Source organism: Scyliorhinus torazame, chromosome 6 (assembly GCF_047496885.1).
Source record: "Scyliorhinus torazame isolate Kashiwa2021f chromosome 6, sScyTor2.1, whole genome shotgun sequence".
In the NCBI taxonomy this organism is placed as follows: Eukaryota; Metazoa; Chordata; class Chondrichthyes; order Carcharhiniformes; family Scyliorhinidae; genus Scyliorhinus; species Scyliorhinus torazame.
The window spans coordinates 104,519,394-104,534,875 of record NC_092712.1 but is presented as its reverse complement, the minus strand read 5'-3'; the positions used below and the strand labels follow the sequence as shown (position 1 = coordinate 104,534,875).

Below are 15,482 nucleotides of genomic sequence, written 5' to 3'. Positions count from 1 at the left end.
GTAAGAGGATTGAGTTTCACCATCACAGATTTCCTCCATCGTTTCCCAGTTGTCTCCAAGAGTAGTTTATTTGAATGGGTTTATAACATATTATTGCATATATGTTATAAAATATTTAAAAATAATTTATACACAGGTTTTGAGGCAATTTCATAAAGTAACAAAGAACGTCCAAATCAACAGTCAGATAATATTAAAAAGCATTGCTTTGTCTCATAAATATGGACCTCCTCCATGGCCTACAGCACCACCATCTGTTCCTGAGCAGAACTGAAGTGACTGGATTCAAATTCTTGCCAATGTCAGTTAGCAGAATGTTCCAACAGTACGTATTCTAATGGAGAGAAAGGTGAGAAAATTGAAAGAAAAAAGAGCAGAATATAATACAAGAACTTCGCCCACACAGAATGGAATGGCCCAGAAACAAAAATTCAAGAGGCAGATCAAGCTGTGAAGTTGAGTTTTGGACAGGTAGGTTTAAGGTCTTGGCTAATTAACAGCTGCCATGCAAGGTTGAGATTGGTCAAATCTGATCCATACCCCTCAGCTGTCTCGGTACAGAATAAGGGGCAAAATTCTCCCCCAACGGCGCGATGTCCGCCGACTGGCGCCGAAAACGGCGCCAATCAGACGGGCATCGCGCCAGCCCAAAGGTGCAGAATGCTCCGCATCTTTGGGGGCCGAGCCCCAACATTGAGGGGCTAGGCCGGCGCCGGAGGGATTTCCGCCCCGCCAGCTGGCGGAAATGGCGTTTGTTGCCCCGCCAGGTGGCGCGGAAATGCAGCGCATGCGCGGGAGCGTCAGCGGGCGCCGACAGTTTCCCGCGCATGTGCAGTGGGGAGAATCTCTTGTGGAAAGAGTGCCCCCACGGCACAGGCCCGCCCGCGGATCGGTGGGCCCCGATCGCGGGCCAGGCCACCGTGGGGCACCCCCCGGGGTCAGATCGCCCCGCGCCCCCCCCAGGACCCCGGAGCCCACCCACGCCGCCTGGTCCCGCCGGTAAATACCAGCTTTGATTTACGCCGGTGGGACAGGCAATTTCTGGGCGGGACTTCGGCCCATCCGGGCCGGAGAATTGAGCGGGGGGTCCCGCCAACCGCCGCGGCCCGATTCCCGCCCCCGCCCAATCTCCGGTACCGGAGATTTCGGCGGGGGCGGGATTCACGGCGGCCAACGGCCATTCTCCGACCCGGCGGGGGGTCGGAGAATGACGCCCAAGGTCTCAATGCAGCTTTAATTATGTTAAGTCAATGGCAACTTGATGTGCCTATTTTCAAGGCACCCAGGTAGTGAATGCCTTGGGACATCAAAATGGTGTTCCTGCTTTCCAGTGTGTCTCTGGCTTTGTGCATTTACAATAATTACAGGCTAGTGAAGTGTCATAGTATGTAAGGCTTGCAGAGGAGTGCCCCTGTGAATATCGGTGCTTCAGTGGTTGGGACAGAGCACATTATTGGTACAAGCCAAGAGAGTAGCCTCAGTATTTAACAAACACGGCAACCTTTTATATGTGTGACATACAGTTAGCTGGACAAAGGGCATCTTCATTGCACTAACTCCAGTAGAAGCTGTTCTAAAATAGATATGGGTTTCAGTGTTTCTACAGTAATTGGATTAAGTCCAGACAAATACCATTATGCAAGTGAGACAGGGATTCAGTACATTTATTCAGCATCCTTTGGAAAAATGGATCAAACTGGGCAGGAAAGGTACACGTGTGGGGATGTGGATTATGACCCAAAACTGCTCAGCCAGCAGCTTAAAATGGCTACTCCAGCAGTTGTCTCAAGTAGACCGCCTGATTCAATCTACAAAAATCAATGAAAGATGGCTCGAAGTAAAATAATGGTGTAATTTGGGCCAATAAACTGATTGGTGCCTTAAGGTGTCAACCAGGTGGCTCAGGAGGGGCGCAGAAAGGAGGACCTCGTTGTGGATCTTCTGTTGGGTCTAGATAAAGAAACCATTCACTGGTCCAGGATGTGCATGATTCACAGGGTGTTGCCAGAGTGTCAACAGACAAGGTTCATTAGTTGGTCATTGGCATGCTTGAAGCCTTCCATGACTAGTGGGCTCTGCAGGATGCCCATTGAATTATTAATAAAAAAACAGATCATGATTCACCTTAGTTTTTATATTGCATATATCTTAGTTTGTATAGATATTTGCACTAATGGTCTATCAATAGAGGCATTCATGTGAGGGAGCCAATCATAGTATGCTTTTAGCCTGGTGCCTAGTCAAGTTGAAAACATTCCACTAATTGACTTCCGGTGAACTACTGGACACCATGGGAAAAAGTTGTCAACATTGAAGAAATCCCACCATCAATATCAAAAGTGGGACCCAGGGGCCATTATAGCGGAGGCGGGGGGGATGTACACCATGGAACGGAAATAAACAAAGGCTCCTCCATCCACAGGTACCCTCCAGGGTATATCTAGCATTCTCCCCCAGCAGCATTGGACAGTCCCGACCAAGTCAAAATGCTGGTAGGGATGTGATGTGCCAGTTAATTGGCCACTTAAGTGGCTCAATTGATTTCTCAATGAATGGCTATGCTTCTGATGCTCCACCACTGGCAATTTGCCATGGTGGTGGGCAGACCCCCACCTGACACCTTTCCCCTCCATATTGAGAGTGCCAGCCTGTCACTAGAGGTCTGAGAAAATTCAGGCCCATGCCTTTATACTGATTAAACATTACATAGCCTTTCAGTTTCCATGCTGACTATTTTTTCATTATATTTCTGTGCTCAGATGCTCTATCACTTCTTGTAGTATATATTCCGGTGTCTTTCCTATCCTGGTGTTAAGCTGGCTGGTCTATAGTTTCCAGGATTTGTTCCATCCGCATTTTGTATACAGGAACAACATTGGCCAGTCCTCTGGCACTACTCCCGCTTGAATGAACCGTTTACATATATAGTTGACCTTTTTGTTACCTCCTTCCTGGTTCCATCGGATCTTGGGATTTCAATCCTTTAGATTTGTGAGTTTTAAAATTATTTTCTCTCTTTCTATTCCAACTGCATTAATATTGTTTTAAAATGTTTTTATTGGCTTTCACACTTTATGCTTCACACTTCAGTTCGTAAGTTAAATTACATGTTGCATACTCGCGTAAAGCAACAAAAAGAGAACAAATTGAAGTTATCAAACAAAAACAAAGAAAACAAAAGAAAACAAAGATGAAAGGAAAGACAAATACAAACAGGAATCCTCACATATATTTACAGTCATTTATTCTTTGCATCAGTATTCACCAAAGAGAAGGAATTGGTGGAGAGGGGAGTGTAGATAGCCTGGGTCACATTGAGATCCAAAAAGACAAGGTGTTGGGCGTCTTGAAAAATATTAAGGTTGATAAGTCACTAGGGCCTGATGGGATGATGGGATTTACCCCAGAATACTGAAGGAGGCGAGAGAGGAAATTGCTGAGGCCTTGACAGAAATCTTTGGATCCTCACTGTCATCAGCTGATGTCCCGGAGGACTGGAGAATAGCCAATGTTGTTCCTTTGTTTAAGAAGTGTAGCAAGGATAATCCAGGGTACTACAGGCCGGTGAGCCTTACGTCAGTGGTAGGGAAATTACTGGAGAGAATTCTTCGAGACAGGATCTACTCCCATTTGTAAGCAAATGGACGTATTAGCGAGAGGCAGCACAGTTTTGTGAAGGGGAGGTCGTGTCTCACTAACTTGATAAGAGTTTTTCGAAGAGGTCACAAAGACGATTGATGCAGGTAGGGCAGTGGATGTTGTCCATATGGACTTCAGTAAGGCCTTTGACAAGGTCCTTCATGGCAGATTGGTACAAAAGGTGAAGGCACATGGGATCAGGGTGAGCTGGCAAGATGGATACAGAGCTGGCTAGGTCATAGAAGGCAGAGAATAGCATTAGAAGGGTGCTTTTCTGATTGGAGGGCTGTGACTACTGGTGTTCCGCAGGGATCAGTGCTGGGACCTTTGCTGTTCGTACTTTATATAAATGATTTGGAGGAAAATGTAACTGGTCTGATCAGTAAGTTTGCAGACGACACAAAGTTTGGTGGAATTGTGGATAGCGATGAGGACTGTCAGAGGATACAGCAGGATTTACATTGTTTGGAGACTTAGGCGGCAAGATGGCAGATGGAGTTTAATCCGGACAAATGTGAGGTAATGCATTTTGGACGGTCTAATGCAGGTAGGGAATATACAGTGAATGGTAGAACCCTCAAAGAGTATTGACAGAGAGATCTAGATGTACAGGTCCACAGGTCACTGAAAGGGGCAACACAGGTGGAGACAGTAGTCAAGAAGGCAGACGGCATGCTTGCCTTCATTGGCCGGGGCATTGAGTATAAGAATTGGCAAGTCATGTTGCAGCTTTATAGCACCTTAGTTAGGTCACACTTGGAGTATAGTGTTCAATTCTGGTCACCACACTACCAGAAGGATGTGGAGGCTTTAGAGAGGGTGCAGAAGAGATTTACCAGAATGTTGCCTGGTATGGAGGGTATTAGCTATGAGGAGCGGTTGAATAAACTCGGTTTGTTCTCATTCGAACGATGGAGGTTGAGGGGCAACCTGATAGAGGTCTACAAAATTATGAGGGGCATAAGACAGAATGGATAGTCAGAGGCTTTTTCCCAGGGTAGAGGGGGTCAATTACAAGGGGGCATAGGTTTAAGGTGCGAGGGGCAAGGTTTAGAGATGTACGAGGCAAGTTTTTTACACAGAGGGTAGTGGGTGCCTGGAACTCGCTGCCAGAGGAGGTGGTGGAAGCAGGGACGATAGTGACATTTAAGGGGCATTTTGACAAATACATGAATAGGATGGGAATAGAGGGATACGGACCCAGGAAGTGTAGAAGATGTTAGTTTATGCGCAGCGTGGTCGGCACAGGCTTGGAGGGCCAAAGGGCCTGTTCCTGTGCTGTACATTTCTTTGTTCTTTGTCTCCCCTCCCGCTGTGGCAGTGGTTTCCCTTTTGCCGGTCTGCCCCTGTCATACACCCAGTGTGGCCCGAGCGATGATTTACAGTTGCGTCTTTACTGTTTACTTTGGTTTTCAGCGTGACCTCGGGCCCGTCCCCTGCGCTTTTGTTCCTTGCATCTATCGCCTACTTTGCGTGCTTTCACTCCCCCCTCCCTTCCCTGCCGTATGCTTGTGGCTCCCCCCCCCCCCCCACTCTACTGGTTGCTGCTATGAACAGATCTTGGAACAAGTTGGTGAATGGCTTCCATGTCCTGTGGGAGCCCTCTTCCGACCCCTGGGTAGCAAATATTTCTTTCTCTAGCCTGATCTGAGAAATACTGCTAGGTCGGACAGTCAGTCTGCAGCTTTGGGTGGTGCTGCCGATCGCCAGCCGAGGAAGTTCTCTGGCGGGTGATTAGGGAGGCAAAGTCTAGGGCTTCGGCTCCCCTTCCGTAAAGAGCTCTGGCTGCTCTGAAACCTCGAAGATCCCCACTTTTGGGCATCGCTCCGCTCTCACCCCCACTACCTTGGACATTGCCTTGAAGAAGGTCGTCCAGAACCCGACAAGTCTGGGGGAGGCCCCAGTCTGGATGTGGTGGCCTGTCCTCCGTGGCATTGTTCACATTTGTCCTCCACCTCCGGAAAGAACTTGCTCATTCGGGTTATCTTTATCTTATCTTTATTATTGCTGTCACAAGTAGGCTTACATTAATGCTGCAATGAAGTAACTGTGAAAAGCCCCTCGTCGCCGGCACCTGTTCAGGTACACTGAGAGATAATTCAGAATGTCCAATTCACCTAACAGCACGACTTTCGGGACTTGTGGGAGGAAACTGGAGCACCGGGTGGAAACTCACTATGGCTAGGTTTGCTGTGCACTATCTTTAGCAGTGTTAGGCTGAGTCCTGGACATGTGGAGGTGGAGTTCGCCTTGTGCAGTGCTTCAATCCAGAGTCCTCTCTCCACCCCTATGCCTAGTTCATCCTCCCACTTTTCCCGTGTCTCGTCCAGGGGGAGAATACCTCCTCCAACAGTCGCCCGTACTGGTCCCCACAGTTCCCCCTCCCTAGATTGCCCGCGTCCAGCTGTTCCTCAACTAGCGAATGTCCTGATATCTGGGGGTACGTCATCATTTCCTTACGGAGAACGTTTTGACCTGTATATGTCTCAGTTTGTTTCCATTTGGGAGTTGGAACCTCTCCATGAGTTCCTCCAGAGTCTCTACTCTGTTGTTTGTGTACATGTCCTGAACCGTCAGCGTCCCCTCGTCCTGTCTCCACTTTTTGAAGGTGGTATCCATTATTGCGGGAGTAAACCTGTGGTTGTTGCAGATGGGGGCCATAAAGGACATTTTGGTTGGACCGAAGTGCTGTCTCATCTGAAACCACATTCGGACCGTGGCTACTACTACTGGACTTCTTGAGTACTTGTTCGGGTATGGGGGATGGGAGTGCGGTTGTGACTAGGGCTCGGAGGGACTAGGGCTATGGAGGAGCTCCCCTCCATCTTCACCCGTTCTGCACCCAGTTCCTTCACCATCCCCCCACTCTTTCTGCTATGGCTGCCCAGTGGTAGAACTGTGGGTTTGGGAGGGCCAGGCCTTCCATGCTTCTCTTCCTTTGTCGGACCTTCTTTAGGATCCTTGGTGTCGTCCCCCCCACCACACACACAAACACCATTATTAGCTTGTCTACCGTATTAAAGAAGGCCGTGGGGATGTAGATCGGGAGGGATCTGAACAGGAAGAGGATCCTGGCTGGTACATTAATTTTGATCGTCTGCACTCTCCCTGCCAGCGAGAGTGGGAGTGCGTCCCATCTCTGCAGGTCCCTCTTGACTTCCTCCACCGACTCATCAGGTTTCATTTGTTGATCCGTGACCAGTCGCGGGCTATTTGGATACCCAGGTCGTGGAATCAGGTCCGGCTTGTTTGAACGGTGGTCCCACCAGCTCTGTCGCTCCCGCCTGTGAAACATTTCACTTTTGTTCTGGTTGAGTTTGTAGCCCAAGAAGGTTCTGAATTCCTTTAGGAGCTTCATTATCTCTTCCATGCTCACCTGGGAGTTCGAAATGTAGAGGAGCAGATCATCCACATAGAGTCTCACTCTATGCTCTCTGTCTTCTCTCTGGATACCTCTCCACCCCTTTGCATTCTGAGGGCAATTGCCAGTGGCTCGATTGCCAAACAGCAGCAGGGATAGTGGTCATCCCTGCCTCATGCCTCTGTGCAGCTGGAAGTATTTAAAGCTGGTGATGTTAGTCTTTAAGCTTGTCATGGGGACGCTGTACAGTAGTTTCACTCAGGAGGTGAACCCTGGTCTGAACCCAAACCCTTCCAGTACCTCTCTGAGGTATTTCCACTCAACTCTGTCAAAGCCCTTTTCTGATCCAGGCTGATGATCACATCTGGTGTTCTCCCCCCAGAGGGGGTCGTTATCACGTTCAGCAGGCACCTGATGTTCGATGTTAGCTGCCTGCCCTTAACAAAGCCTGTCTGGTCCCTTCGCGACTACCTCCAGCACACATCTCTCCAGCCATTTTGTCATCTACATTGAGTAGCGAAATGAGCCTGTAGGACCCGCACAGACAGGTCTTTGTCCTTTTTGGGTATCAGCGATATTGAAGCTTGTGCTGGTGTTGGCAGCAGGGAGCCACTTACCAGAAAGTCTGTGAACATCTCCCACAAATGTGGGTCCAGTGCTATCGCAAATATTTTGGAGAAGTCCTCCGGGAAGCCATCTGGCCCCGGCGCCTACATGGAGTTGATACTCTCCATGACTTCTCCAAGTTCTAATGGTGCTTTCAGGCCCCGTCTCCTGTCTTGCCCCACAACCAGCATGTCCAGTCCATCAAGGAATTGCTTCATCCCAGAGTCCCCCTCAGAGTTTAGAGGTGTACAACCCCTGTAGAAGGTCTCAAAGCCTCATTGATCCTTTCTGGCGTGGCAACTAGCCTACCGTTGTCCATAACCTGCACTATTTCCCTCGTGGCTGCCTGCTTTTGTAGCTGGTGAGCTAGTAGGCAGTTGGCTTTGTCTCTGCATTCAAAAGAGGTCCTCTGTGTCTGACAGAACTGATGCACTGCTTTCCCCATGGAGAATAGGTAAAAGGCAATTTGTTGCTTCTTCCTCTCTGCCAATAGCTCTACAATTGGGGCTGTGGAGTAACTCCAGTGTGGAGTCGACCAGTTGTTGCCTAACCACTCTCTCTTTCTCACCCGGTAGAGTGGTGGTCCATCCTCCAGGCCGATCTCTACCTCCCCCCGAACATGCGTGTCTGTTTCCTTGCTCCTCCTCACCTCCCCTGTGACCTGCTGTTCTTGCCCCCGTCCTTTCCGAGACTTAACATTAGTATTTAAAACAAGGCAGTTCAGTCCCGTGCAAATAGTCTCTCCATGCTTCGTAGTTCGATACGTTGTGGTAACTGGTTAATTGCTGGTTATGTTGCCTCCCCAGCCCATACTTGTGGATAAACTTACCGCGCCTGGCGGTGCAATTAAATAGTATTCCCTGCCCTGAAAAGTCACCCAGAGCTTAGAGGGGTACAGCATTCCAAACCGCACGGGCCACCTTGGTTTTGTTAAATTCTGCCCGGCACCTGGTCAGGTCTCTCCCAATGTCTTGGTACACCCGGATTGAGTGACCCTCCCAATTGCAGGATCTTGTATTCTCGCCCCTCTTCAGCCCCCTCGGATTGCTGTTGCTAAGCATGTCTTGGTGGTGTTGGAGGAGGGTGAGGGTTTTGTTCCCCGGATTTAGCGGGCTATTTTGGGTTGAAAGTGCCTAAATTTGCGGTTCCAAGGAGAGAGCAACCTTTCATGCGCCCTCAGCACATCCCCATCACCGGACGTTTCATTAATATAATTTTTAAGTGCATCCTTTAGTAAAGTATCTGTTTCATTAGAACTATTCTAATGAAAATGCTCGACCTGAAGACCTAACTGTTTAAGAATATAAGAAATACACAAGAGTAAGCTGTTTGGCCATTTGAGCATGCTCTACTATACAATGAGATCAGGGATTATCATTATCATGGCCTCAACTCCCCTTTGCTGCTTGCATATCCAGAATCTGTGACTCACTTCTAGATCAAACTCAGCCTTGAATATATTCAATGACAACCCCCTCCCCCGCACCACTTCCACTGCTGGTTGGGGTCCAGAATACCAAAGATTAATGACCAACTTAGAGAAGAAATTCCTCCTCATCTCTATCTTAAATGGGAAACTCTTTATTCTGAAACCCACTAGTTCTAAACTTCCACAAAGGGAAATATCATCTTAGTATCTACCCTGTCAATCCTCTTCAGCATCTTGTGTTTTAATAAGATCGCCTCATATTCTTCTAAATATCAATGAGTATAGGCCCAATCTGTTTAATCTTTCCTGAAAACGTAACCCCTTCATCCCAGGAATCAAATTAGTGAACCTTCTCTGAATTGCCTCCGGTGCGTTTATATATTTCCCTTAAATAAGGTCAAAACTGTACACAGTACGTGCTACCTCATCGATGCTCCGTTCAGTTGTAGTAAAACTTCTGTACTTTTATACTTTCATTCCCCTTGTCTTAAGTACTTGCTGTACCTACATGCCAATGTTTTATGATTTCATGATGTGGAGATGCCGGCGTTGGACTGGGGTGAGCACAGTAAGAAGTCTTACAACCACAGGTTAAAGTCCAACAGGTTTGTTTTGAATCACTAGCTTTTGGAGCGCTGCTCCTTCCTCAGGTGAATGAATCTGAGGAAGGAGCAGCGCTCCGAAAGCTAGTGACATCGAAACAAACCTGTTGGACTTTAACCTGGTGTTGTAAGACTTCTTATTATGATTTCATGTATGAGGATCCCAGATCTGTCTGTCCCACAGCATTTTGTTGTTTTTCTCTCTTTAAATAATGTTCTGCTTTTCTATTTATCCTACCAAAGTGGATATCCTCACATTTTCAATTTTTGCCCACTTGTCTAACCTATCTCTATCCCTTTGCAGACTCTTTGTATCCTTCTCACAACTTGCTTTCGCACCTACCTTTGTATCAGCAAATGTGGCCACAATACGTCTGTCCCTTAATTCAAGTCATTAATACAGATATTTTAACAAAAAATTTAGAGTACCCAATTATTTTTTTCCAATTAAGGGGCAATTTAGCATGGTCAATCCACCTACCCTGCACATCTTTGTGTTGTGGGGGTGAAACCGACGCAGACACGGGGAGAATGTGCAAATTCCACACTGTCAGTGACCCAGGGCCGGGATTCAAAACCGGGTCCTCAGCGCCGCAGGCAGCAATGCTAACCACCGTGCCGCCTCTATTAACATAGTTAAGGGCACAGCACCCCACTAATTACAATTTCCCAAGCTGAGAATGGCCCATTTATCTCAACTCCCTGTTTCCAATTTGTTAACCAATCCTTTATGCTGATATATTACCCTCAAACGTACAAGTTTTCACATTATTTGGAACCTTATTGATTGTTTTTGGACCATTCCAAACTTTTAGACAAGAGTTGACTTGCCTAATCTGTTTATTTCTATGCCAATTTTCATGTGGTTCGGGTAAATTGGCAGCATGGTAGCACTGTTGCTTCACAGCTCCTAGGTCCCAGGTTCGATTCCCGGCTTGGGTCACTGTCTGTGTGGAGTCTGCACGTTCTCCCAATAAAGATTGTTATTATTAGTAGTAATCTCGGGATTATTACCCATGAGATCAATTCAGCACCTTTACTAGGGCCTCTTCCCTACTCTTTCATATGTTGTTGGTGTCATGATATTCAAACATACATCATAGCACATACATAATGATAGACAGACAAGGGCAGACACAGTATAAAACAAAAAACACGACACTTCCTGGGCAGTCCATCTGGAGACGGCACAGGGCCAGAACCTCAAAGCAAGACACTCACACAGTCACAACGTGCTGAGTACCAAGTCTGATGTATAAATAGTTGAATGGAATAAAACTGCGTTGTACCAATCGTAACCGTGTTGGTTCGTCTGTACCTCAGAGCACCCAACACTTCATGATACCAGGAGTGAATCGATACCTACCAGCAAATCTGCCATCCTGAGCCATGGACACCCTAAACAAACTGCAGCCGCTGCAAGTCGCTGGGAACCTGGGCACAAATTGGACGCTCTTCAAGCAGCGCTTCGAACTCTTCATGCAGGCCAATGAAAAACAGGGCACCTCGGCCAACACGAAGATTGCCATGCTCCTCACTACCGCAGGTCAGCACACTATCCATGTATACAACTCCTTGGTGTTCGCAGAAGGCGAGAACAAAGCTAAGTATGACAAGGTCCTCCTCAAGCTCGATAAGCACTTCAACGTTGAGGTCAACGAGAGCTTTGAGAGGTATGTCTTTCAGCAGCGCCTGCAAGGTAAGGATGAGCTCTTTCAGTCCTTCCTGACGCACCTCCGCATACTCGCGCAGTCCTGCGGTTACGACACCACCTCAGAGTCCATGATCCGGGACCAGATCATTTTTGGGGTTGCCTCGGGCAGCCTATGCCAGCAGCTTCTAAAAATAAAAGGCCTGACCTTAGCATCTGCAGTTGAAGCCTGTGTCCTGCATGAGAATGCGACTAGCCGCTATGCCCAATTTCAGGCGCCCGAATCGGAACGGAGGGGGTCCCACGCGACCGAATCGGCAAGCCAGGCCGCCCACGAGGTCGAACGCATCCAGGCAATCGAGTTTCTCCCGGCCCGCGGCCCGGACGAGGGCGGCCGTTTTGCGCGCTTTTCAAGGCCTCCCGCGTTTGTGCGTGCCAAAACCCACGGCAACACTGAGGGACGTGCTGCGCAGGCGCGCCCGACGCAAGACCGAACCGTGCATGCGCAGTGGCGTAACGAATGCCATGATGTCACGACGTGCGGCAACTGTGGAGCTGCACATTTAAAAGGGCAATGTCCTGCAAAAACCCAACAATGCCTATGCTGTGGCAAGATGGGCCACTACGCTGCCTACTGTTGAGCGGCTCAACCTGTTGATCTTCCACATCTCTGACAACCTCACAGGAACGTGCGGACCATTCAGCCTCCACATCACGACATCCAAACCGATGACACAGATGACCAAGACGCCTTCTGGGTTGCGGTCATTGATGGGAACCGGGTCAACACCATCAATCCGGGCGATGAATGGTGTGCCACCCTGACGGTCAACCCGAATTCGCCGCCCACCTACTAGACTGGACTTATGAGACTGTTCACACGTTGAACTTTTGCAACCACTATTTTATAACATGTCTGTTTTCTCGTTACAGACATTCGTTTGATCGTTCCAAATTTCCACGTTGTTTTTCTTTTTGTTATGGTACAACCTCGTTAGCATGTCACACCTGACATCGCCCCTTGAATATAGTTAAGCCCCATGTACATGATGTAAATATTACGCACACACACATTTAGTTGCACTCAGGACACATTTATATTTATAACCACGTAGGCACATAATCTTGTAAAAAAGGGGATGTCATGATATTCAAACATACATCATAGCACATACATAATGATAGACAGAGCAATGGACCAATTAGCACACATAACATGACAGCCAATCAGACAAGGGCAGACACAGTATAAAACAAGAAATGGGATGCTGGCAATGCTGTGCCATTTCATTCCCAATTTTTAGCAAGCTGTGGCGCAAAAAGAAATGACCTGAGGCTGAGAAAAAATATACCGCTCTCTCCTCCAGCAAATTCTGGCCTCGGTGGGCCTGTGCATCCTGGGCCAGTCCATGGAGCAGATCCAGCAGACGATAATCCTTCTGTGCACTGGATGCTCAAAGAGCAACATTCTCTACCGTCATACTGAAAAACAGACACTATCCTACATCTACACATCGAGCTTTATAAAAAAAATTGCAATCTCGCCCCCTTTGATTTCCAGGTGACCCTTGGTGGAAATGTCCCTCCTGAGCTGCTCCGACTTGATCAGCCCCAGCGCTGCTTCCGGGGGGGAGGCCGGCGTTTCCGTGGAGACGATAGGTGAGCGCGTGACTGCAGAGTTGCTGCGCGAGCAGGGCTGGAGTAAGACTGCCTGTGGGGCGATGCTGCTGTTACAGTGCTGCGGAGTTGGCCTGTTGGTGCTCGGTGCATTGACAGGCACCGTGGTTGCACCTTTGCACGCTCAGTGTTCGGTGGAATGGTAGGTTCACCGCGGTGGAGTTGTCGCCAGTCAATATGACGATTACGGCTCGAGTTCTGCCATGATCGTACCGTCTGTGTGCATTGGGGAACCGAATCCCCCCTCCCCCAGGCAGCGTATACCCCCCCACCCCCGGCAGCGTATATACCGCCCCCCCCCCCCCCCCCCAGGCAGCGTATACCCCCTTCCCCCCCCAGGCAGCGTATTCTCCCCCCCCAGACAGCGTATTCCCCTCCCCCAGGCAGCGTAATCCCCCCTCCCCCAGGCAGCGTATTCCCCCCCCCCCCCCCAGGCCAGGCAGCGTATTCTCCTCCTCCTCCTCCTCCCCCCCCCCCCCGCCCCCCAGGCAGCGTATTCTCCCCTCTCAGGCAGCGTATCCTCTTCTCCCCCGCCCCCCCCCGGCAGCGTATTCCGCCCCCCCCCCCCCGGCAGCGTATTCCACCCCCCCCCCTTGGCAGCGTATTCCCCCCCCGGGCAGCGTATTCCGCCCCCCCCCGGCAGTGTATTCCGCCCCCCCCCCCCGGGCAGCGTATTCCGCCCCCCCCCCCCCGGGCAGCGTATTCCGCCCCCCCCCGGCAGCGTATTCCGCCCCCCCCGCCCCCCCCCGGCAGCGTATTCCGCCCCCCCCCCCCCCGGCAGCGTATTGCGCCCCCCCCCCGGCAGCGTATTCCGCCCCCCCCCCGGCAGCGTATTCCGCCCCCCCCCCCCTGGCAGCGCATTCCGCCCCCCCCCCCGGCAGCGCATTCCGCCCCCCCCCCCCGGCAGCGCATTCCGCCCCCCCCCCAGGCAGCGTATTATCTATCACACCCCCACCCCACGCAGCGTATTTGCAGTCTTGTGACTAACTTTTCCAGCTAATTCTATCTGATCCTCAGCACCTTATACTCCATGTTTAGGGGAAGCTGGGGCGTATTCAGGCCATATTTGGATATTTCTCTTGTCTGTTCATCTAATAGGACTCCAAAAAACGATTTCTTAATTCTGTAAAGCGTTTTGATCTGTTTACAAAAGTCTGAGTTTTCGGTACCGCTTTCAGCAACTTAAATAATTGATTACTTTTCATCCGATATGTTTATTCTGTAGGACATTTGGAATCCCTTGTAAGAGTGTCTATCTCGAATTAGTGACCCAAATTAAAGAGTGGAAGACTGCTGATAATTGTGCGAAAGGAGGAGAGAAGTGTTTGTACACGGTAAGTACGTCTTTTGCTTCCATGTTGTCAACTATGAATTAAGCACATAAAAGAAAGCCATTCAGCCCATCAAATTCCTAGGTGTGCACATCACCAAAAATCTTCCCTGGTCCACCCATGTCGCCTCTATCACCAAGAAAGCACAACAGTGCCGTTAATTCCTCAGGGAACTAAGGAAATTTGGCATGTCCACACTGACTCAACCTTTATAGATGCACCATAGAAAGCATCCTATCTGGCTGCATCACAGCCTGGTATGGCAACTACTCGGCCCAAGACTGCAAGAAACTTCAGCCCAGTCCATCACCCGAACCTGCCTCCCATCCATTGACTCTATCTACACCTCCTGCTGCCTTGGGAACGCAGGCAGCAAAACAAAGACCCCTCCCACCCGGCTTACTCACTCTTCCAACTTCTTCCATCAGGCAGGGGATGCAAAAGTCTGAGAACACGCAAGAACGGGGCAGCACGGTAGCATTGTGGATAGCACAATTGCTTCACAGCTCCAGGGTCCCAGGTTCGATTCCGGCTTGGGTCACTGTCTGTGCGGAGTCTGCACATCCTCCCCGTGTGTGCGTGGGTTTCCTCCGGGTGCTCCTGTTTCCTCCCACAGTCCAAAGATGTGCAGGTTAGGTGGATTGGCCATGATAAATTGCCCTTAGTGTCCAAAATTGCCCTTAGTGTTGGGTGGGGTTACTGGGTTATGGGGATAGGGTGGAGGTGTTGACCTTGGGTAGGGTGCTCTTTCCAAGAGCCGGTGCAGACTCGATGGGCCAAATGGCCTCCTTCTGCAATGTAAATTCTATGATAATCTATGAACAGATTCAAAAACAGCTTCTCCCCTGCTGTTACCAGACTCCTAAATTACTCTCTTATGGACTGACCTGATTAATACTACACTCCTGTATGCTTCACCCAATGCCGGTGTCTATATATTTACATTGTGTACCTTGTGTTGTCCTATTATGTATTTTCTTTTCTTTCCATGTCTGAAGTGTTCCCCAACTGGAAGGGAACATTCCTGCCTGGTGATTGTCGGGCGATGTCTATTCATTCGTTGTCTCAGCATCTGCATGGTCTCACCAATGTACCATACAAAGGACGTCCCGAAGCGTGGTACGTTGGCGAGACCATGCAGACGCTGCGACAACGAATGAACGGACATCGCGCGACAATCACCAGG

General features: G+C 49.4%; 1 protein-coding gene across 3 annotated transcripts in view; it reads left to right on the top strand.

The window, feature by feature from the left end:
• Window positions 1-15,482, top strand: part of LOC140424931 (uncharacterized) — a 170,488-nt gene that overhangs the window by 143,421 nt on the left and 11,585 nt on the right. For 2 of the 3 annotated variants that reach the window (XM_072508613.1, XM_072508614.1), the window contains exon 3: window positions 14,191-14,299. In XM_072508613.1, the coding sequence (XP_072364714.1) occupies window positions 14,191-14,299 (109 nt within the window). Of the gene's footprint in view, window positions 1-12,850; window positions 13,108-14,190; window positions 14,300-15,482 lie in introns of those variants that run through there. The other variant, XM_072508612.1, reaches the window with a different exon arrangement.